General features: G+C 45.9%; 1 protein-coding gene across 1 annotated transcript in view; it reads right to left on the reverse strand.

The window, feature by feature from the left end:
• The window catches only part of LOC104165849 (fibrillin-2-like), a 107,483-nt gene that overhangs the window by 57,343 nt on the left and 25,462 nt on the right, over positions 1-24,678 (reverse strand). Inside the window, 4 exon segments of the mRNA XM_009705604.1 lie at positions 4,334-4,387; positions 4,390-4,446; positions 5,075-5,272; positions 23,741-23,836. Coding sequence (XP_009703906.1) covers positions 4,334-4,387; positions 4,390-4,446; positions 5,075-5,272; positions 23,741-23,836 — 405 coding nt within the window.

Below are 24,678 nucleotides of genomic sequence, written 5' to 3' on the forward strand. Positions count from 1 at the left end.
GTGGTACATGCTGCTGTGTTAATGAGGGAGGCATCATTAATCAGCAGACATAGTGACATGGGCTCTGACCTTTGGCTCAAACTCAATCCCATCTGCTGACTTCGCTCCCCGGGAGGAATCTTCTAAGCAGAAATTACAAGCTCCTGGGAGCTAGGGAAAAATTTAACATAGGCATTTAATCTAGTTTTAATATTTCCTGGATGCTAGGCTTGGATAAGGAATCTGAAAACAAGAGGAAACCATCTCCTCTTCCTAAAGCAAGACGGTCTCAGTGTAAGCTGTGAATTCACTCCTTTCACCAGCTATAAAGTTAGTGCAAACAGACTCAACAAGGGAACTCTGCAGCTTTGTGATTTTAAGCTCGGAGCACACCTGGATAAAGAAAATATCCTCTTATGCTTGTGGTCATTATTTTGGTTAAAATCCTTGGCTCAGCGAGGAGGTTGCTTGGACTGATACAGCTGCTTTGGCCGTACAGACAAGTTCAGCAAATCAGGAATTTGGGGCTCTATCAGTTGTACCAAACAGTTTGCTCCCGAAATATTAAAGCACGCAGCAAACTCTGAGACAGGGCCCAGATCTTCCTACGTTTATAAAGCATTAGCATCAGATTAGCGCCGAGATGCTGGCTCTCTATTCCCCTATTCACATCGGTTTTAGTGACCTGTCCTAGAGGGAAGCAGTGACAACCCAGACACAGGTATTGTCTTCACCTTCTGACTGCCTGGTGGAGACATGCTGGTGACATGCTGGTGATTCACATCTGGGAAACAAGCCCTCAAAACCAATCTCAACCCTGTCAGTTTAGAGCATCTCGCATGTTTATGTCATTCTCACAGAAGGACCCCTAGGTCAGTAAATCACACCAAAGGAAAGCACCCTTTTTTGGTGGTCTCCTTAGCTAGTGGGGTAAAATAAGTGATGGAACAGACACCGTAGACGCTGGAGATGTCTCTTTTTATGGCCATCCAGGAAGGAGAGTGAAAGGAAGCTGTTTATGGCCACATCACGCTGCTTCTTGCAGGCGTTCTGGCAAGTGGGGACCCACGCAGAGGCCCCTCGCATCTGGATGACAGATTCAGACAATGGATTGTTTTTAATCTTGGTATATAGGAGATTCCAGCTAAACTGATTTCATATGTGCTTTGCCTGGTCGCCAGCCAGCATGGGTGAGGCAGATGAAGGCAAAAACAATTTTTTGTGTCCTGAGGTTGGACCCATGGTTCTAGTGCAGTCCAGACTTTGCCCATTGACCAGCCAAACAGCATAGGACATCACTGGATTTGGGGAACTGGTTCTTCACCCAAGACACACGTACAAGGGCTGTTTTGGATTCTACCAGTTCCAAGTCCTTGGATGCCGGAGCACTGCGAGAAACCCTTCTGTTAAAATTTTAGAAAGTCTTGTGGCATCCTGCCAAGGAAGATCCACGGACACAGATGTCTTCTCAACATAAAAGAACATCCATCCCTCCTCCGAAGGATTAATCTCTAGCTGGTGTCTCACTTGAGAGAAGTTTTTCTGAAGGGCTGAACCCAGGTCACACAGCATGCTCCGACATGGAGACTACTAGAATTATCTTAGCAAGGAAAATGCCTGGATTGCTGGAAGGTGGGCGTATGGGAACAGCCACCTGGAAGCAGCGATGCTGCTTTCCCCAAGAACTGACTGTTGGGAGAAAGCCCATGAGACAAGGTATGCTGTCAAAGCCACGGTGCCATGGGGTAGGTTGTTGTGATGCTGACTGCTTTAAGTGCTCTCTGTAACTCTGCCACCTGGAAACAAATTCCAGGTTAAACATCTGGGTTCTAGTGCATTCATCATCCCTTCTTGGTTACAACAGAGCCTTGGAGAGGAATGAAAGGGAAGTGGAGTTCCTGAAGCCCAGCTAGGTAGGACACAGTCGCACCAGCACAACAAACATGTTTTATCCCTAAAATGGCAAACACAGGCCAGCAGGGTTTCATTAGGGTATGCGGGAAAAAAAAAAACCAAGGCAGGAAAAGTTTAATGCTGTTTTCCTTTTCATTTGCCAGATGTTTGGAAAATACAACAAATGTTTATTCCCCTACTTCTGAGAGGTGCAGCCTGCCTGGCAAGGTATGTGTCTGGCCCACGAGAACTGCTACAAAATGCTTGGAGAGAGCGCGTCCTTCCTAGAGAGGTCTGCAGGCTCTCAGACACATGGCGAGCTGTGATAAAGGAGATGCTGAGACTGGACCGTAAGGAACTGGAGCCAGGCTCTCACGAAGAGGGCTCAGATCGGTGGCACTGTGGATGTTTAACACACCAACTTCACCTCATCCTGCCTCTGCTCCACACTTTGCTAGAGAAGTGTGTGCCTCACGGCGTGGACCAAGACATTCACCCTCACTCTCTGACACATGCCGAGCTGTGATAAAGGAGATGCTGAGACTGGACCGTAAGGAACTGGAGCCAGGCTCTCACGAAGAGGGCTCAGATCGGTGGCACTGTGGATGTTTAACACACCAACTTCACCTCATCCTGCCTCTGCTCCACACTTTGCTAGAGAAGTGTGTGCCTCACGGCGTGGACCAAGACATTCACCCTCACTCTCTAGGTGAGTCCTGAATGTAACTAAGTAATACAGTGGACCAACTTATCCTGAGTCCAAGAGCAAAGAGCAGTTTCAGGGGCTTCCAGAAGCAGGCAGAGTTGTGCCTTAACTACCACTAGTCTTAACGTTGTTAAATTTTCACGCTCCAAATGAAACTAGTCCTCTGGTCTGAGGATCAGGTATTTGGCCATTTCTAAGCAACTCCACTAACCACCTGGAAAGGATCTCCCTTGAAAATGGTAGAGCTCTCTGCACTATCTTACCAGACCCTGCTGAGACCGATCCTTCCCATTTCCCGCATCCCTACCTCCAAACACGGGGATCCCACTGCTGACACTGCAGATCACCTTGCCCACAGGTTCAGAGCAGAGTTGCACCAGCACATCTGGGCAAAGCATCCCAGTCCTCCACTGAAGTGTTTTCAGAAGGTAATTAATACCTGAACTCCTCCAACTTCTGTGCTGGAGAGGCAAAGAGTACTTTCTGCAGAGTTCCCTTCCATCAGGTTGGGAACTTCTCCAGGCTAAGGCTGATGCCGCGAAGAGGCAGACTGCATTCCCCACTGCTTGGCTTCAAGCTACAGTCACTCCGTGGCTACTGCTAAGGCAGTAATGTTTTAGAGCATCCCAAACTGTAAGCACAAACCATGCCTCTGAAGCACTGTATCACTTCCAAGAGAGATGCTGAGGCTGAAAAGGTCACTCCCATTTACAACTCAGTTGAGGATGAGCAAGGTGCATCCTACAAAGTAACCAGCAAGACAGGAAAACCAGGGACAGCAGGCGGGCTGTCTGCGGACAACCCTGGGTTGGCTGGGAGGTATGCTTCCCCTGTGGGGCTGGGACACTATCAGGCCACTGGCTAAAAGAAGGGATGCTCACAGGCATGCTGCTGACTGCCATTTCATGTCTCTAATACCAAATTTTCATTTGTGCCTACTCTGTACTCAAAGACAAGGTTCAGGTTTCGGCCAACATGTCAGTTTGGAAAAATATCACCAAGTCAGTGAAGCAACTGCATTTATTTGCTCCATGCCCTCATCTCATGGAATCAGATCTTCCACAGTGCACCGAGACCCATGATGTTATTTCTGGTTGTCTTATTCCATCACCATCCCAGCTAGTCAGAGTCCACCTGCTTTGCCTTCCTTACAGTTACTCTATTGAACTAGAGGCAACAAGTTGCAAGCTACAAAAAGGTAAATATCAAGTGGATAAGGAAAATATTCATCACCATGACAGTGGTGCAACCCTGGGACAAGAAGCCCAAAAGAAAAGGCTTTGAGTTTACAAAACTTGATGAGACTGAGCAACCTGACATAGCTTTGAAGCCAGTCCTGATCTAAGCAGAGTTCTAAAGCTCTCCAGAAGTCTCTTCTGTTCAATGAATTTGTGTTGCCATTAAAGTATCTTTCAGAAAACACCTGCATGAAAAAAAAAATTCTTTCTAGTTTAAGAGAAGATCAGGCAAAGTCTATTCCTCATTTCCTTGCCTTGGACTCTGGGAAGCGGATAAGCAGATGAGAAATTCATTTTGCAGTATGGCATCTAACATGCCTTGATGCTTGCAGTACTCCCTCCTATTTGGGAGCTAGGATCAAGGCTGGCATGGGAGCTCTTACACCTCTACTTTGCCAGCCTTGGAGATGCCCTGCGAGCAGAGAGTTTCTCAAGTTTTTAAATGCCCTTGTGCTCTCAGAGGGTATCTGGGAACCTGAGCAGTCTGGTGAAGCCGTGCAGAAGTCTGCAATCTTACCTTCACACCTGTGGCTGGGCTCGCTCTGCTTGTGTTCTGGCGGGGCTTTGCCCCTGTGTTGATGCAATTACCACCTTGACAGAGGCCAGGGATGGCTTGACATTCATCCACATCTAGAGGAAGAAGAACAAAGATGTTAGAAAGTGCAGCCATTGCAACAGCTGAATGTTCGATCCCAACATGGTGGTAGTGCTACAAGAAAGAAGCAGCTTTGCTCCAAGTAGGTGGATTTACATTTCATAATGCAATTACCCATCAGATTACACTGATGCATGTGATTTACATATATTGTAATTGCCTGTGTGATCTTGAAGGAGTCATGGCTTCTGTTTTGAACCAATAATACAATTTACAGAGCACTAGCCACCTGATACAAGCGTTGATCATGTTCCAGTGTTGGGACAGAAGCTCCAACAACAGCAGCACCACAGAATGAGGGTATATGGAAGGCTGTAACTTAGTTTTAAACCTGGAGAAACACTAGCCTGACTCACTACATCTTGTGGGATGGAGGATGTCACCCGAGAATAACAGCACGGCCAGAATCTTTAATTGAGACAAGACGATCTTAGATGATCCCATGGGAGACCCAAGGTCCATGGTAGTGCTCTGTGACATACAATGATGGATTTAGCAAAGTTTACAGAGAACTGTTCTCTGTATTGGGGCTCCTGGCAGGCATTCACCACTTGCACATCAGGATGGATAAGGGAACATCCTTTAGATGTTCACGGCATTTACCTTGGCAGGCTCCGGTACGAATGTTGGGAATGAAACCTCGGCGGCAGGGGTGAGGTTGAGCAGGGCACATCTCACATGGGTGACCCCAGGCCCGTCCAATGGTGGCACAACACATGGTCTTGGTGCAGACAATCCCACTGAGTTGACCCTGGCACATCTGGTTATTTACTTGGCTAAAGCAGGGACCAGTACGATAGTCTGAGGGAGAACAATAACATCCACAGGTTAAATCAAGACATAAACACAAAGTTTTCCATCTAGCGCATAGTGCCTATTCCCCTTCCTACCAACACAGCCATCCAAGTGCAAAGTCAACAAGTTCTTAAAAAAAAAAATCTGCCATCATGAAAAGAACAAAAATTTAAGACCAAGCTGGAGACCAGTAATGGAGGTGGTGACCTTCTTCCTGCTGCATGTTTCATGTGATCATCATCTAGAGGTTCTCCAAGCCAACCCTTCCTGATCTCCCTCAGGCTCATCCCATGAGCTATACTTACTCTATGCCTGGAGTTACTCCCTGTAAGTACCAGCCCTAGAATGAACTCAAAATATGAAGTCAGGCAAAGAGGCCATTTCAGGGTTGCAAGTTCACGAGTTCTGAAGAACTGCTGGGGTCAGCAAAGCAATCAAACTTCATTTTAGTTAGGGGCAAAGATGCATATGAAGGTGACACGGTACAAGCATCTCTGATGGACAGCCTTAGGGCCTGACAGCCCATATAACATAAACATAGAGGACGATGGAGATGTCTTGCTGTCAGTTCACTTCTACTTGCCTTGCAGAGTAAGAGTCCTAGATCTCACCCACAAAACATTCTGGGAGAGAATTCCCGAACCTTTCCCCATGATGTCTACTGTAAATCCTGCAAAGAGATTTCTACGCTCGCTGGCCGTGTCTGTGAAGGCAACCTCCTCCAGTGATATACATCATTGTGATTAATTTCTTCAGTTTAACTCTTAAAGGTCCCCTGGCAATTTTAACTAGATCTTTAAAACCCAGATGCTGCAGAAACAACCAGCCTGTTTTCCATTCTGAACAAGGATCCTCCTATCCCTTAAAACCAAAAAGATTTTGAAGGGCTTGTTTGCACTAAGGAATGTGGTTTTGCCACTGTCTGGGCTCTCATGACCCTTGATTAGGGATATTAGCACAGCAGGCATTCATCAGGAAACAAAATTCTCAAACTAGAGGGTGGGTTTTTTTTTTTCCTTCTACTGGGAATAGATGATTGCATGCAAGTGTTTGATCTGTGGCTGGAAAAAGGACCTTTAACCATGTTATTGTCAGACCAGAAAATTCCACATTAACTGTCTGAGGAAGTTAGGTGTTGGTCAAATAGCCGTTATTTCAGATAGTCTGGCTGAGACCTGCAAAGTTGCTCAGGGAATTTTGATGCTGGAGAGTGCCCAGTAATTAGTAATTGACTGTGAACTCAAATCCCTGCATCAGTACCCAGATTAGCCCACAGCTGTCTTTGCAATGAAACATTTGGATTTGACATGTGAAGCAACAAAACACTTGTGTGGAGGGTGGTTACACCTAAATCACGAGCCATGGGCAGCACTGGCACCCACATCTAAAGATTAATAGTTCTGCTTCCAGAAATGTCTTAGTACCATATAGACACTCAACAAAGCAAAGCTCCTAATTTGTTGGCCTGCAAGTTCTCAGATATAAGTCTTTCTACACATGATCTTTGCAATCGGCTCCCTTCTATTTAAATCCTGACACACACGTGCAAAGAATAAAAAGCAAGGAAAACCATTAAACGGACAGTTTGAGACAGAAAGCTTTCTCCCATAGGGAATGTTTGCATGACAGCCACATTGGCAGAACCTACATTTGTATGAAACGATGACAGCGTGCCTTTATCCTGGGCTGTAAAAGATCGTCTGGAAACGCTGGTAATTACTGCAGGCTTTAGATTGCCAGGGCTGATGTGCCCTCCTAGCCCTGTGGCTTGTGCTGAGTAAAAACTGTGTGAGGTTCATCTGTGTTAGAATTGTCCCACTTGGCGTCAGGGTAAGAATAAGCTACACAGAAACCACACAAGAAATCCTCCTCTATCTCTGGGAAAGAATCAATTAGCACAATAAATGCTTTTTTTCCAGCTTAACGCTCCCTCTGATTTGTATTTCTTGAGCAGTCAGGAACACAGTCATACTTAAAAACTAATGTTGATGAAAGTGTCAAAAGAAGTTTGGACTGTGGATGTCACAGAGGTGAACAGCAAGAAGGATTTGAGAAAAAAAAAAAAACCACAATGATTTTGAAGTTACATTGGTATAAAGGTGACATGATCTCACAAAAATGCCTTTGTTTGGAAATCAGAATGGAAATATGTACTATGTTTGCAATAGTGAGTTACCAGATAATCATCATCTTTTCTTTTTGACCCAAATTTTAACAAGACACCAAAGCACATGGTCCTCATTAATGTCTCCTGCCATGCCAAGTTTAATGCTTTAGTTTGTTCTACTTTATTCCTAGAAAAGAAATCAATGAAATTTGAGTTGTTTTCTCACCTGTTATCTTTTTTTATAAAACTGAAAGGCTCTTGCTCAAATTTTCAACCTTGAGGAAAAGACCAAGGAGAGCTCTTTATAACCACACCAGTGAACAACTGAAATCTTCTCAACAATCATACCCAAAGAACTATGAAAGAAATTGCTTTGTGATCCTATTTCAATGGAGCAATCCACTCAGTAAAGACAAAAAAGAGCTAACAGAGTGCACTAAAGTATTAGAAGAGGAATAAAGAACAAAAGAGAGAGCATCACCACTAAACTCACGGTTTGCTTCCATCCTGAGGGCTGCTTGCAGTCCTAGCCCCCCGCTCAGAAAGCAGCTAGCAGAATTGGGAAAGGATCAGAAAAGGGCAACAAGGATGACTAGAGGTAGGAAGGGTTTATGTATGAGGAACAGCTGCACTGGTTAGCAGTCCTCAGTTTGAAAAAGAAACACCTGGAGGAAGACCTGATAGCAGGGTACGAAACCGTGAGTAGCCTGGGGAGAAACAGGTTACTCACTTGCAGAGTCAGAACCAGGAGGCATCACAGGTAGATAAGAAGTGATGCTGGCTTAAAATACGTTGAGGAAAGTGGTTCTTCAGGCAAAGTATAAGTTATGGGGAATTCTTCTAACAGAAGATGTTGTGAATTGTCAAAGACTGTGAGCTACAGGTGCCTGGTACCCAGGAAAGTCTTACAGAGGAGGATCATATAAGATTGCCCTGTTCCTATACTGTTCCCTTGACATTAGCTTATGGATGCTGCCAGAGCTCTGAGGCACAAACTCATCTCAGCCAGCGGCCCTCAATCCACCCTCGTACCACTTTGTAGGTCTTCCAGGCAGTTAAGTTTTAGAGTTGTTTTCATTGCAGCATCATTGCAGCTGGAACCTCTGTGTTAGATAACCGTGGGTAGGTGGGCTGCAGCTCTGCCTGAATGCGGCGGTGCCTCTGTGCTTACAGTGAAACATCGTACATTTGATGAGCTATTCTGAAGCCTTGTTAACCCTAGGACAATGCAGAAACACCTAATAAAGAGGGTCTGCTTCCCCCCTTTCCTAGTCAAAAGGAGCATGGAGAAGAACATGCGGCTGATGTCATTGTGGTGTGTCCCTACAAAGGGCTCTGACTTAGAAAGTCAGATCACATCAACGCTTAACTCAAAAATCGATGCGTGGCAGCGCGGTACAGAGAGGAAAGGGGTAAACGTGCACCTCCCGCGTCATCCCACTGCGGCACGGCTGGATGCACTGCAGCAAGAATTCCTTGAGATTGATAATGAAAGCACGATTGTAAGGAGAACACCCCCTTTTAAATAAATAATTGACAAAAATAGATTTTCATATGTAGATTACTTCTTTGGAGGGAATGAAGCCAAGGAAATTGCAGTCTGGAGTCCAGAAAGCCTGGCTGCATTCCAGCTCCCATCTGTTGCTAATTTTAATGGTCAAATTATTAAATTTTTAATGAGGCACCAATCACATTTTATTAAGGAAATATGCATGCTTAGGAGATGTCTAAAGCCCTTTTACAGTCTATGTATGGGATCCCATCTTCCAGGAACCCTGTCACAGGTAGTTGTCCTTCAGAAGTTTGCTCTTTGCTGGTACATTTCTTAGAAAAACAGAGGCGAGGTGGCTTCCTCGCTGAAAGCTGAGATTTCTTCCTCTTTCCTCCTTCAGGCAACTCAGCCTTACAATAACAATTTCCAGTGGCAGGATATGGATGAGTTCCACCTTTCCATCTGCAGGTAAAGTTCTCATTACAGAGACCATAAAAAATACTGGATCGGGCTTTACTTTTTGAATCAGTCAGACTCTTTTCACCTTTCAGAAGAGACTTTTAACACAGCAGGGCCATGCTTATCTGGGCCTTTACCAACCACTTGTAGCTGCAAAAAACAACACGCCGGCTCACTGCCTGACTTCACCTCTCCAAATACAGTTTTGCAAACAGTAAACACACCACATAGGACAGACATCAGCTTCTCTCCCAGCATCTATCATCTGCCTCATCCGTGCACTGATCTCATTTTTCTTTCTTGCCCTATTAATTTCAAAGTAGACTGTGCTTAGCACGTTCAGGAGATATCTTATCGCCGTAGAGGTAGGTTGGGTTACTATTCATGCCTACTCGTCTTGAGCAGCCAGCACGGAGAGCGAGCGCTCAAATTGCAAAAGGCACCACGGAATCAGAGTCGAAGTGTCAACCTCTTTGCGTTAACCATAAGAAATCTGACTCCTTGCTACGCTCTTTGTTTTCAGACCCTCGCCTCCCCCCACGTACGGCTTTGAAGCACCACCCAGCCTGACCCAGGGACTTCTGCAGAGCCGTGTTGGGGCTACACCGAGTCTTATCGACGCAATCCTGCGGCCAGCACAGGCCCTGGATGTGCTCAGAAGAGGAAGCGTAACAGGAACAGACCTCCTTCCCAGTTTCCATGTTTGGCTGATTGTCATGGAGATCGTTAGGAACCCCTATAGCTAATGAATGGTCATTCCTGACAATTCCAAGCCGCAAACCCTTGGGGAGTTAACGGGTGGGATCCATGCCATTACACATGCTCTTACACTGAGCCACGCCATTCCACTTGCAAGCAGCTTCCTGAAAATATCCCTGTAGACATTTTTAACTTTCCTAATTAGTGTGTCTGGGACGTTAAGTGGAGGAACGTTTCACGGCTGCTGTGGACATCTGCCCTCACCCACGTGCTGCATGGAGTCCTGCTCGAAGGGGTGGGCCTTTCAAGTGCAGTACGTGGGTTCAAGTACTTCTGGTTCAGCCGAGCCAGCACACAAAACCTCGTAGTTTCCCCGTTTCCAGCCCTTGGGGTGCTGTGCTGACCAGGGATGCTGCCCTGGCTTTGCCTACCCTACTTAACCCAAGTTCACCTTGCCAGAACCCGCCTCACCTCCTACCAAAGGTAATAAAGAATGAGGCACTACTCTTTGCCAGCCACGGCTTTAATTTATGCCAGAAATGCAGCTTGGACTCATTAAAAAAGAATAATCAGTTTCAGACTATTTAAGATTACCACTCTGAGGCTATCAAACCTTTACGTGCAACAGTTGGAAGGCACCTTCTCTATTCCTCCGTTTCCCCAACGCTAAATGAAAACAACAGAAATCTTTTGTAGGGAGCGTTTCCCTGGGATATACAGCATAACTCAATGCCGTTATTTTGCATGGAAATGTTCATTTCAGCAACTCAGACTGATTTCTTTGAAGGAGATGTCAAACCGAACACTGCCATAAACAAGGGCATCTTTCAAATGTTTGTAACACCTGAATTGAAACGGTATTTGAACCTGAAATATTTACAACTTTGTTTCACATCCAATTTAAATTACTGCTTTGCTGTAAGGTGGGGGAAAAAAAGGCATTTAAAATTAACATTTTACTCCTTTTTAACTGGTTCTTACTGACCCTTAGGGAAAATCGGCCGTTTTTGACAAAGAACTTTTGAAGAGCAGCATTTTGTTTGAAAAGTTTCACAAGAAAAAGGATAGCTTCCACGTCTATAACATCCATCCACCCAGCAGGGTGTCACCGAGTAAATGAATGCTTGCAATGGGAATTCAGATCCCTGGGTAAAGCCGCAAAAGCAGGAACAATTGCACTACTTTCCTTGCTATTTAAAACACAATCCTAGAAACATGAACAAGCCTGACGCCAGCCGTGTAAGCAGATCTGCAGAGCCCAGGCTAAAAGGAAGGCGAGGGGAGCGAAGAGCTCTCCTCCGCGCTCTCGCCCCATCGTTCAGCCCGCCGTTTCTCTGGCACCATTTGGCTGGAATCCCCTCGTGAGACAGGCCGTGGGCTGGGTGAATTCCTTCTTCACAAAATAAATAAATAGAGCAGCAAGGAAGAAGAGGTTTTATTATTATTTTTTTTTTCCTTTGCTAAAAATCAAATTCCTTCTCATAATAAACAATGCTTTCGCTGAAGGCTTTTTCTTAAAACAGTAAGGACAAACGTTGCCTGTGAGTAATCCCCGGGGAGCTACAGCCCTGGCTGGGATGAGGTCACTACAACACATGCCCCAGGCTTTGGCAGGCTTCCACGCTGCTTTCTAAAAGCTCCAGCAACCGAGTACCGGAGAGTGGATATCAAGCCCAATCTCTCTTTTTCTATTTTCAATGCATGATTTCCATCAGCAGGAGGCTTGGTCCCCCAGGGCACAGGAGCACAGCCTTGCGATTCTTTCTGTCTGTAACCTTCTGGACTTTTGGAGCAAGACAAACAGCCAGGTCTGGGAGCGAGCGAGAGCCGATGCAACCAAGACAAGGCACTAATCTGGCGGATCCATTTGCAGATTTCTACTCAAAAAGATTCCCACACAAACTCTGGCTGCTTGCAATGGGGATGTTCCCTAGAGAGCCCGTGGAGAAGCCTGGCTGTGCCCTCTGGGACCTGCCGGGAGAGCTAATAACTTACAAATTAAATGCCTACTGGAGCAATTCACGCCCTGCTCGTAGAGAGAGCATGAACGTATGGGAAAGTACACAGGGGAGCAGCATCCAAAAGCCACCAGCCAACCAACCCACTGAAAGGAGCCAACCCAAAATCCTCCGGCTGTTTCTGTTGCACGAAATGCGAACGCAGAGATTTTACAACATTGACCGTAGGTCTCGGCACACGACGCAACTCGAAATAGCTGCTAAGGCTCTCAGGCTGTGCCGATACGTGACGGCTTTGGTGGGAGGGGGGATGGTGGATGCAGGGAGAACAGCGTGAGGGTCTCGGTAAAGGGCTCCTTTCTCATGGAATACTTTCTCCACCTAGTCATTTCCTTACCTCATACAAACACAGCCACATTCCTGACGTTTAACTGTTTGGACTTTTGCAGAAAAGAAAAAGCTGGCTGGGGCAGTTTATAAGGCCAGACATTCCAAGTGCTGAAAAAACATATTCAAAGGAAATAGTAAAGGGAGAACTTTTTTAAGTTTTCCTGTCCTATTTTTACAGTTTCCTGTCAAAGCCTGAGCCCGATGAAACCTGAGATAGAGCTCCACGCACAACCCTCCTCCAAGGGCTCTCCACTCCAGCAGCATCTGAGGCACAAAGTACGCCCACGGCAACACGGGGCCAGTACTTCCAGCAGTTGTAGAAATGTCTGGGAGGGTTGGAGCAGGGGGCTGGCACTGTCACGCTGTGGCCTGCGTCCTGGAAGAGACCACGGGGTCAGAACGCTGTGGGCTGCTGAATCGCTGCCTGGTCAGTTAGTGCAGAGAGAGATGGAGATGCTGGGGGTGGCAGAGGGGTTTGATAGCTCCAAACTCTTCCCCAAGCACACACTTGTCCCAGGTGGAAGCCTTGCACCTCTCCGACTCCTTTGGCAGAGATCATGGCTATGGGCAGGCTCCTGGATACCAGGGAAAGGGTATATGGAGGTGTGGAAAGAGTATATGGAGATGGTGGCTGGGCTGAGCTGTGGCTGAATTTGGGGGGATTCCTCCTGGACGGTTGATTGTGTGTTCCTTATAGGACTGAGTAAGGGAAGGAGAAAATTGTGTCTGCCAGGAGGGATGCATTTTTGGGCAGAGAGTTTGTGGACTTTGCGTACCTTCCTTCTGGGGCAATGAGCTGGGAGGAGTTGATGGCAAGGACACTACTGAGCAAGGACTTCCAAACAACGTGGTTGGGTTTACAGGTCTGGCCTGGTGGTATCAATGTTAGTGTGTATGAGCTGCAGCCATCTTCATCTGTCTGTTCCTGCGTTCAGCAAAGGTTTTGCATTTCAAAAGTGGCAATGCAATGCCTGTGCTAGGCGGAGGAAGGTGTTCTTTGGAAGAGGCTTAGCCACAGCTAAGGTATCTTGAAATAGAAGAAATCTCAGAAATGACCGAGCAGACACAAATAGATGTTATTAGATTCTTCGCATACTGAATTAGCAGAAGTGGAAACATTTTGCTTTCCTTAGCATCTTCTTATCACAGTGTACTCCAGCAGGCTTTGTCTTTGCATTCAATGGGAAGCATTCCCAAGCCCTGCCACAAACGGGGTCTGTGGACCCTGCCTGGCTGGACCGGCCTGGAGCTGCTGTGCCACCATGACAGAACTGCTCAAGGGCCTTGAGTAGATGTGGACCAAGCAATGCCTCTCCTGCCAGTCTGCGTTCCTCCTCGTCCATCTTCAAGGGCTTGCAGAGAACAGAGAGTTGATGCATGGCCTTGGGTTGATATCAGTGCATGGGCACTGCAACCGTTCATGGGTCTACCTCCACATGTGCTCCACCGAGGCTGTGACTGTGATATGTGATGTGATGTGATATGATGTGATGGACATGATGTGATGTGATGTTCCATTGCACTCCTCACAGCCAGCTGGCAGAGGGCAGCTTACAGCCCTTACAGACAGAGTCTCCAGATTCGGGCAAAATGTGAAAACAGGCATTTATCTTCGTGCCCCTTTTCTCCCACATGGATCAGCAGTTCAAGGACATCAGGGTATTCTTGCTCATGGACACCACTCCCCACAGTGAGAATGAGAGAAAGCCACACATCACCGCATCCAAGAGTGAGGAAGGGTCAGAAGATAAGACAGTCACCTTCCTGCCCATCCCAGGGCAGGCAATGAGGTGCCAGCTGCAGAGACACGAAGGTCCCAACTCGTGACGGTCCAGCCTCCTGTGTTTCTTAGCGGTATTGCAAATGCCTTGCCTTTGGACAAGGTTGACTCGTGTAGCTCTTTGCAAAGACCCTCTTTGCTACTACTGGTACCTTTGCCAAACTTTACCTATTCAGGCTGAAACAGGTTTGTACCCAGGATAAGCAGGTTTTGGAAAAATCCAGTCCAAACATTCCTGTCCGATTGAAAGATCAATCTTGGGAATGCTGTTTCCGCGAAGGTCTCTGGAGAAAATTAATTCTGATCCCAGAGGCTGGTTCCCATTGTGCACAGCGAATGCTGAACACTGAGCAGCAAACAAAGGTATTAAGTAGCTGTGCTTTGGGAGTGCTGCCCACCCTCTGGCAGGGGAAACGTAGTATGTGATTGTCTCATTAAAGGTTGTACCATAAAGCCCATGGGCATGCAGGAAAATTATATGTGCAGGATGCGGCTGCATCCCACCAGTCCTCCAGACTATGCCTGGCTTTCTGCAGAGATCAGAGGGAACTGTGGTTTCACAGAACTATAATTATTTTATCAAGTAAAACTGTCGGCAGGAGGAAAATGGCAACCTACAATTGAGTACAGAGTTGAATTCCACTCATGGTGAAGTTTCTGCCAGACCTTTCTGCATAAATGCAGGCAAGTTAGAGCAGTAGATGTCAGAGCTCTTCGGACTACAGTTGATTATCAAAATGCTTTTTCTACCACAATGTAGAGAAATGGGAGCGTACGCCTCACCTTTGGAGGCAGGCTGAGGAGAAGGAACGCCATCACATATCTCAGCTACGAGTTCTGCTTTATGTCTTAACATCTGGATTAGCAGAACACTAGGAAAAATCAGCTGAATGCCTGGTTTCTAACGAGGATGAGAGATCTCTTTGTAAACAGAGTCTTTTATTAAAAAGCTCATCTGGGGGGAAAAAAAAATCTTAACCACTGCCAATAGCATTCCTCTGTAAGATCTTTGGTTGAAATCATGTCAAGCTTAATCTGGAATTGATAGGAAGAAGGGCTTGCTGAGTGTCCAGTAAACTTGTGTCTCAGCTGTGTACTATACTCACGCCACTCAGATGGCTTTGAGTGGGCATGGCAGAAAGGAGCCACCACAGCCAGTGCTTTCCCTTGCCTTTTTCCTACCCCAGAGAACCGAAGCCCATGAAATTAGTAAGAGTTCGTGACATCCTGGAAGAGCCTTGCAGCTCAGGGGATGCACATCGAGGTCCACGCGAAGCAAATTTCAGTTTGGTCTCAGGAGCCACATCCTGGTCCGTGTTTCTGGGATCTCTCCATTCCTCTGGGATTGTCACTTTTCTTTCAGAAGAGCAGCTGGATTAGGGCTCAGTTTCACAATGTGCACGGACCTCAGGCACAACCAGAGGTTGTATGGAGGAGGTATTTTTGCCCACTTGACGTTTATCCCCAGAACAAAAATCCTACTGGGCAGCTCACGTTAATGCATTTGATCTATCTTCATCTGAAATGCAAAGGCTGAGATCAAAGACCTTTCCAGGTTACCTCAGATGTCACTGAATTGCCATGAACTATTTGCGGTCCCTTTCTTGCTAGCAGGATGTATGTTCTTGCTTGCCTGGGCTCTGGGGGAGCTCCCAGCTAAAGGTATGGAATATGTGCATCCCTACTGATTACTTCACTAGGAGCAGCACTTTGGAGGTTCAGGACTGTGACCTGAGTTAGACAGGAGTGAGCAAAGGGACCAGGTTACTGTTGGCGCCTTCCTGCTCTGGCTTTTCCATGCACGCATGGGATCAGACACATCCTGTGTGGCTGCTTTGTTTCTCCTAAGCCTACAAATTAGACTGAGAATTTGGGAAAAAAATCCTTAGGAAGAGGAAACAGAAAAGCTGAGGCAAAGCCATTCTTAATAACCCTTCTCAGGAGGGGGGGTGGAGAGGCCTTACAACCAAGAAAAATGGGGTATTCTGAATATTCCCACCATCTGGAAATCTGAGTGGATTAAAGTGCAGTTTATGCCGAGACACTCACTAGCATCCATCTGTATGTTACAAGATGGTATTTTGGATCATGTACTCTGTTTATATATGGCATGGAGTGTCTGTCACTAGAAAAGCTACGGCTGGAGGGAACGCTGGAGGTCATTTTGGATTTCTCTTAGACAAGACTGACTACCAGAATTAGACCTAACCGGTATTTGTATAACTTGCTCTTAATCACCTACAGATACGAAAATCCACAGCCTCCTTACTCAATTCTTCTAGTGCTTAAATATTTCAGGACAATGGAGGAGTGGCAGTTAGACTGATAGAAATCAAATGAAGTTATGAGGATGAGAGGAACTGTTGTCCTAGACAGTAAGAATCTTTGAGAAAACCATATAGCATATAAAAATACGCTAATCTGGGGACTTGCATTAGTCTGACTCACTGGTAATGGTGATTTCTTCCAAGACTGGAATTGTACAAGGAACTCCGGGTTCACAAGGGCCCCCACTAAAAAAAAATAAATATCAAAATCCTTCTGAAACTTTGGCAAATCTACAGACACAGATGCATTATGGAGACTCAGAAATCCTCTCTGAGTGCACATCAAAGGAGATCCTCATGTGATGTACATGGTAAAATATAAAAAAACTGCATCTTGATTTAAGCAGAAAAATGGAGATGCAGGAAGAAAACAGATGCAGATTAGCAACAGCTTTAAAGTAAAACGTATTAAGTAGCGATTTAGATGCTATCTGTCCTTTCTCCCATGTACTATGTCTTTATTTACACCTGGGACCTGGTTTTGCCCACTCTGGTTACATCCCAAGGTCCTTTTGAAGAAGCACTGGACCTGCAGAACATGATCTGCTCTTCACTGACTGCTGCTGTGGCTTCATCTGAAGACCTGCTGCAAAAAGACCGACTAAAGCTCTGCCATGAGATGGGATCAAGGTCCACACACCGGCTCTCAGATTTCCTCTTTATCATGTGTTTAACCCCTCCAAGCACGGCAATTTTTGAAAGCCCGTGTCCTCCTCACTCAATGGTCCACAGTCCCTCTAGAGGTATTTGGAAAGAAATGGAAGAACTGAGACTCTCTTTAAAACAGCTGTGAATCGTGGAAAGACATGGGTTCTCTTGGTGAGAAGCTGCCGTCTGGGAGCATTTTCACTTCAATCCAACCCAGTCCTGGTTACGGTTTTGGAAAGAGAACAGCCCTGCAGTGAGGACTACGGAAGAACAGGAGATACTCAGTGCCTTTTCCATGGATGTTGCATGTCTAGGGCCTGCTGTGGCTCTAATCCTTGCTTTTGTTCATGTGTTTAAAACACTGTGTTCAGTGATAGGGCTTTGTTTTCTTGGACTGGCTAATGAAGAGCCAGAACTCGGACACTGGATGCTAGTTTTAAGTTTACTATTATCTTTACATGGACACAATCTCTTCCAAGGCTCTTTGTGATGTATGGGACTTGGGAACAACTACGCAAGGCTTCAAGAGCACGGCTGTCCTTCAGCTCAGCCCAGAAGTGTTTGCACTGAAGAACACCACCCCACAAGTTTGTTCGTTAAACTTTTGGAAACCTCGCATCATTAAGAGGAAAGGACATGCAAACATAGCAAGGGCCTTCTGAACCAGACAAATCATAGGAACCACAGGCAGTCTCCACAAAGATTAAGAATGTTACTCTCAAAATCTTTTTTTTCCAAAGTAAAGGAAGACTTTCTTTCATGAGACCTCACAACTGGTATCCACAGCAAAGACTTCAGCATTTGGATGGAAAAAAACCCAAATTAGATCTCATCCTTGGAACCTTGGAACGCAGGAGGAGCTTCCACACCTTCACCTGAGTCAAACGTTGTCACTTTTCACAACAAATTTTTTCCTACTTGAAGGAGGATGAAATCAGAGACATGACATCAAAATGTTTCACTTTTCTGTAAAACTATTTTAAAAAACTGGCCTCTCTCCCTACAGATTCATTTTTTCTGTACTGCAGCTTTTTCTCCAACACTGATGTAATGTGAGTTCACGTTACCAAAGGCTGCTGGGGTTATACAATATATTCCCTAGTTCTTCATCCCTGAAGATGTCAAGTAGAGAGAGGAAATGATGCTAAGATTCTTTGAGTACCTAGCTATTAAGGTATTTACCTCTGAAGTGGAGTATTTCCTGAATGAAGTGTGAAGGTAGTTAGATTGCTTCCATTACAAGGCAGCCTCTTACTGGAGCCCTAAGCTCTTGAACGTGGAGCTTGTCGAGTGTACGGCAGCAGAAGCTGTTGCTTGACATTTCAGGAATCTTTAGTTTATTATAGTTTAAAAGTAAAATTATCTCTTTTTATGGTTATAGCAAAACAAAGTAAAATTAAAACCCTAAACAAATCCGTAATCGGATAGATTAATGGGATTTGAATGCCTTCTTTTCATCAACACAGATGGGCGCATTTTTCGATGCTTGCCAGCCTAGACTGATACCCCAAACCCTGTAGGAAAGCACACCTCCAGAGAGCAAAGAAACACTAATGGCCACACTACAAACAACAGCAATTACACAAAGCTAATGAGCCTTTCTGAGAATCTTGACTCCTCACCACAGATGTTAGCTGGACTAATGCAGCTCTGTGTTCTCTGAAACAAGTTAGTACCTTTGCGTGGCATAACCTTCTGTACATTAAACAATCTGAGATCCTGGCACCACGATGAGCCTTGCAGCGAGAGAGTTCAGGCATTTACAGATTTTAAATCTGTAAGGATGAATTGGTCTGAAGTCCAATGTCAAGCAAGCCAGCACATGACGTCCAAAGACTCTTGCCTAAACCCTACTGCATATGGATTAGCCACAACACACCGTCAGAAAGCCCTTCCCTCTTGATCTGAAGACTCCAGAGATGGGATTCACTTATCCAATGCAGAGAAGTCCATAGTCCATACATCTGTGGCAGAACTGATCACCCCTTTGAATAAACTCATCCTGAAGTCAATGTCTGCATCTGGTCAGCGAATCCGGCCCCTCAGGGCTGTTGTCACGCCATCGTCCATAAGGTTTCATGGCATGCCATGCTCAGCCGGACACATCTACCCCACAGAGCTCCAAAGTGAGGTTACGTAGTGCAGGGGGGTCCAGCACATTCCTGGGGAAGACAGTCAGACGAAACCAACCTCCTTCTTAAAAACACCACCTGCTTTTTTCCAATTTGAACTTGTTTTCCTTCAGCTCTCAGTCCCTTCGCCTTGCTTCAGCAGAAGGACCTGGGTCAGCCCCTGCTTTCACAGGTTGTCACATTCTACAAGAAAGACTTCTCTGCGAAGGGACATCCCACCCCCCCATGACACTGTTGACTAGCCACTTCTGCCAGTGCGTGCACTGCTGATGAGCGTACAGCCCTCAGGATATAAAGTGTGTTTGACCAAAGACTCTTCCTGAAATAATGGCACCGTTTTATCCAGATGTCCTTGGGAAGGAACGTCCCTGAGGAAGACTGGTGCTTCGGCTTGGACGAACCACTTAGAGATTTCTCCTGGGTGAAGGGAATCCCTTGGGACTCTTGGTTATGCCTGTGCTGAGCTCAGGGGGCTTCTCCTAGAGAGTGCTTTGTTAGGGGAGCAGATGAGTGGCAAAGGAGCAGACAGACGAGGTCCCCCAATATAATACCAAGTTGCAAGGCCAAAGAGTCAGCAGTTCAGGGTCATCTGTGTGGTAGGTATCATCTGGCCTGCTTCTGCTATGCTTGAAACACAAATACTGGTAATTTTGGTAAAGAGGAGCTCTTTAAAAACCACAGTTCCTGGCATTTATTTCAGGTTGAAAATAGTCAGTGTCTTTTCTCAGGTTGAGGTAACATCTCCACCTGTAAAAGCACATCATCAAATATCCAGTGTGTCCATGCTGCCTGGAGGCAAACCAGCTCTTGGTTCAGAAGCCAGGCAGCCACAGCAGTGTGAGCTGGAGCGAGTCCATCCTTCCTAATAGACTGGTCTCTTAACATAACTTTTTGGTCTGAGGCATCTTATGGTTTATTTAACATTGTGGCTCCAGCCTGGAGGTGGCTTATTTGGGGAATATCATCAGGAGCAAACGCACAGTTGACTGTATCTCAACACACAGTCCTGCCTCAATCGTGCATTTACCATTGTTAGCAGTCAATTTACCAGCCCTCCTGCAACCCTTTGGTGACTCCTCACAGTCCTCGTGCTGCAGCAAAATGTCTATTATTTTACAGAGAAACATAGCAGGGTGATGTAATGAGCTGCGCAACCCAGTGCAAGCAGTGGGCCAGCCTCAGGATGGAGCAGCAGAGCTCATACTGCTTTGTCCTATGCTCGGAACATAAAATCTCCACGTCACCCAGCTATGATTCAAAGCAACTGCCCCATTTCAGTAATGGGGCTGGGAGAGAGAGGGAGAGGTGTATCCTACAACACGTCCTCTCTTCTGCAGGACCTCATCTGAGGTCAACCCAGATGGGTCCCACCAGCAGACATCTCACAGCGCAGTACTGAGGGAAATGACCTTACGTATCGCATTCTCTCTGCTTTCTTTCCCGAAAGGCAGCGAAAGCCAGCTTAAACTACCTGTCATTTTCTTTGTACTCCGGAGCCAGGAGAGTCTCTCGTTTCGTTCTCTGGAAGCAGCAGACACAAGGATGGTAGAGTGCAAGAGTGCATTCTTGTTGTTTAACACCAGCGTGCCGCATTTAGTAGTTAGCAATGGTTCCTCCATGAGAAACCTCACAGTACCTACTCCGTGTAGGAAGGAGGAAGCTGAATGATGTCTCACTAGACAGTAACTGGGATGAGGGGAAGCTCTCTGCCCGCAGAGATGCAGCAGGAACCTGAGAAATTTCCAGAGTACTCAACCACGCGCCCAGCCATGCTATGGGAGCATCACCACGGAGCCTTGGGCTGAAACCTGTACTTTCTACATAGGAAACCAGTGGGTTTGGGGCTTTGCTTTGAATTAATCTTTCTTCATAAAAATGTTTAGGATCTCCGAGCTAAACCGAAAGCTATAGATGATCCCTGTTGCTTCCAAGCCTGCTACTTGAGTCTCCTGTTACTGGAGACTCCCAAGGATGCTTGTAAACATGTCAAATACCATGGCTGCCTTAAATGGAGAAAGTGAAGAGAAATTCAACAGTCGTCATGTCTCCAACAAATCTGGTGCTTAGGGACTTCATCTTTACAGGCCTAGCGATGGAGCAGGAATTCATTTTCTCCTTGGAAGGGTTAAGTTCTTCGCTGTCACGCTAATTATTCTCGGTAGGTCAGTCACAGCCACCTCACCTGGCTGCAAACTCACAGACTGCCCAGCCAGGAGCCTCTTTGAAAAGTGTAACTTTTAACATCTTTTAGCAAAGCAAGCGCTCTGTTTGTCTTGGCAAGGAAGACCTGTGTATACACAGCTGGAGAGCTTGTTTTGTCTCTTAGTACAAGTCTGGACTAACCCAAATCTCTAAAGGCTTTGTAAAAATGCTCTCTTTATTTAAAGAATTTTATACATTACAAGATGTCTCCAAAGTCTGCCCCTGCTCAGACCCCTTCTTTCCCTGCCTTTTCCACTGTCTCTCCTACCCCTCCACGCACACAGAGTCAGGACAGTTGGATTTTTGAGTCCCTCCTGGCATTGCTGTATCCAGAAGTTTCTTTAAGAAATTTCCAACTTTCCTTTCAAACACAGCCAACGTCCATATCGATTTATGAGTCTCAATACTTCACATCCTCGTGAGCTAGAAAAAAAGAAAGCAGCTCTACAGACAGAGTTCTGGAGCTCGGGTTTAGGGTTTTAGGAGAAGGAATCTTGTGAGGTTGAGCCTTCAAAAGAGAAAGGCTGTTACCATAATACCTTTCCATAACTAAAGCAATGCATATCTGCATCTGCATGTGCGTACGTGTTAGAGAAAGGCAGGGAGAGGGCTTAAAGAACATACAGCTGCAGTGCTTGACCGATACCTGTGTTTGCAGGAGAGTACGGAGGAGACTGGAACAATGAAAGGTTACTTCGGTAAATGTGCGTGGACGCTTTTAAAGAGCTTTCCCTTCTCTACATCCAATAAATGTGAGGCTCAAACCACAGCAGAGGCCTTTTATGGGGCACCTGCACCATTAGGTTCAGGGGATACTTTTGCAACCCAGGGAACATTGCACAACTATGTTGAGTTCGGCGTATTTCTGCTGGCCGCTGTTCAAGCAGGGCTGACTGATGCCTGGGCTACCGGAAACCAACTGTTATTCCTATCTCACCCTCTAAATCACGTTGCCAAGAATCTCCAACTTGGAAAAAAACCCCAAACATTAAAGGCAAGAACAGTCCAATCCTTGGACATGGAGTTAAACAGAATTAGCCCAATCTTGGGAAAGGGAGAGGCTAGAAAAGCAGAATATTTCCAGGGTGCTTTGATCTTAATCCTGGGAGTTTGCACATTGGCTTCGTGTTTCAGTTTCATTTCTGCTCTGTGCCACTCTGACCCTTGCCAAAAATCATATCAGAGCAGTGTCGTGAGATGTCCATCTAAGCCAACAGGAAAGGGAGAAATTTTGCGTCCCAGCCAAAACCTCAGTCATACCCACACTGCCCAAACGTAAATCTGATCTAGCCACTCAGCTCATGCTGGCTGGATGAAACACAGCAAAGCCACATGTCACTAAGAACCATATTCTTAGCTGGTGAGAACTGTGGTTCTTACTGGAGCTACTTCGATTCATACTGGCTGAGCAGCTGGCATCAAACCGCTTGAGGTTTACAATAAACCAGAGCTGGCTTATGTTTCCCTTCAAAACATTTTTACTAAAATAAGGTTCTTTCATGGAAAACATTAAGTTCTGGTCATAATTTTCAAGGTTTTTCAAGTAAATATAGTACTAAACCATAAAAATAATTTTGCAAAGGTTGGAATACTGACTTTTGGGGTTTCAGGTCCATGTTCATTTGAAAAATATTGGCTGTTAGCGTTGGTGACATCATTAGTTTTAATTTTTGATGGTACCTGGTATCGATCTCCTTCACCCAAAAGTAACTGTCTCCTGAAGCACACAGGACAGGTCAAATTCAGGCAATAAATGGAGTTGCTGCAGGAATTCGGTTCTATACAGCGAGAGAGGCAGGAGGCTGCAGAAATGGTCTTACTGACAGGGGAGCTGAGTGCTCGGCTGGTGAACTGCCGTCTACCCACGTCTGACGGAGTTCCTGTGCGAGCCCGCCAAGTCCTTAAACCAGCATTTCGCATGTGGTCCCTAACTGCGTGTGGTCCCTAACTCCTTAGACATCACTCCTCTGGAAGAGCTGCAGTGAGCTGTACTTGCGGTGCTGAGCAGGATCAGCGAACGCTGAGAGTCCTCCAAGTCCAGCCTAGGGTAACTCAAGATCTGCAGCGAAATTAGCTGGCTCTACTGGGTCTGACTGGGATGGAGTTAACTTTCCTCATCGCGGTGCTGTGTTTTGCTTTTGTAGCTAAACCAGTGTGGATCAGGCTCCCAATTGAGCAGGAATTCACATGAAATTGAGTATCTTGAATACACATACTTAAATATACAACTCCTGATCCGGTGCTCTGTCAGTAATAATATCATGAGAATGCGTTCCTTACCTCTCTCACACTGGGGACCGGTGAATCCATAGACACAAGCACAACGGTTTGGCCCAATGCATCGACCTCCATTCTGACAGCCGTTTTCACAGACAGCTATTTTGAAATAGAAAGAGAAATCAGTGATTTCTTCTCTTCGTGAAAGCACAGCGTGAGACGCGTGGTGCTGGCAGGACTTGGAATATCACCTCCTTTGTGTTGTTCACCCGTCAGGAGTCTCCTCCATGCAGAGAACATACAGAGAAAAGGCTGATATTTTTTTCCTGGAAAATTACTTCCTGTTTGTGAATGAACCCATTTATAAAAAGGCTATAAACTCTTATTTCACTTGAGAGGATTTCCTGTGCTCTGGCATCTCAGTTCATTCAGGTCAGCATTGGGATTTAAATGTCAAGGTCAAGACGAACTGATACAAATGAGAAACTGCATAAAGGCAAATGTTTAACGTATGACGACAGTGAAATGTGAGGAGAGGAGACTAGTCGGCCATTTAATCCCACGTACCCAAAGCAAAGAAGAACCAGCCTAATCAGCTCACAAGTATTCCTTGACTTAAAATTAGACCTGCTACCCTTAGTTTAAAAACTGCAGTCACTAGTCTAGGACTGAAGTCAAAGGAGTAGGTTGCTGATTAGGTCCTGGGCTGAGCCTAAGCTAATGGAACGGGATGTAGGAACGCTTCTGTACATGGCATGAGCAATTGCTGGTTATGACAGACACCAGCGACCTATTAAAATCTCAGCAGCTGTAATGACTAACGAGAGGAGTACTGTTAGGAGTTCGAACTTTAGGAGACACTTCCCAAAGTTCCTATACAGAGCTTCACTCTCTGAGCTACTCCGTTGCCCAACACCACCGGCGCATTGAAGATGAGAAAAACATAATCTCATGAAAGGTGAGGTCCACAGCGATCTTGTACAATATCTCAGTGTGGCCCT

The sequence above is a fragment of the Cariama cristata genome, unplaced genomic scaffold (assembly GCF_000690535.1).
Source record: "Cariama cristata isolate BGI_N322 unplaced genomic scaffold, ASM69053v1 scaffold8038, whole genome shotgun sequence".
Lineage (NCBI taxonomy): Eukaryota > Metazoa > Chordata > Aves > Cariamiformes > Cariamidae > Cariama > Cariama cristata.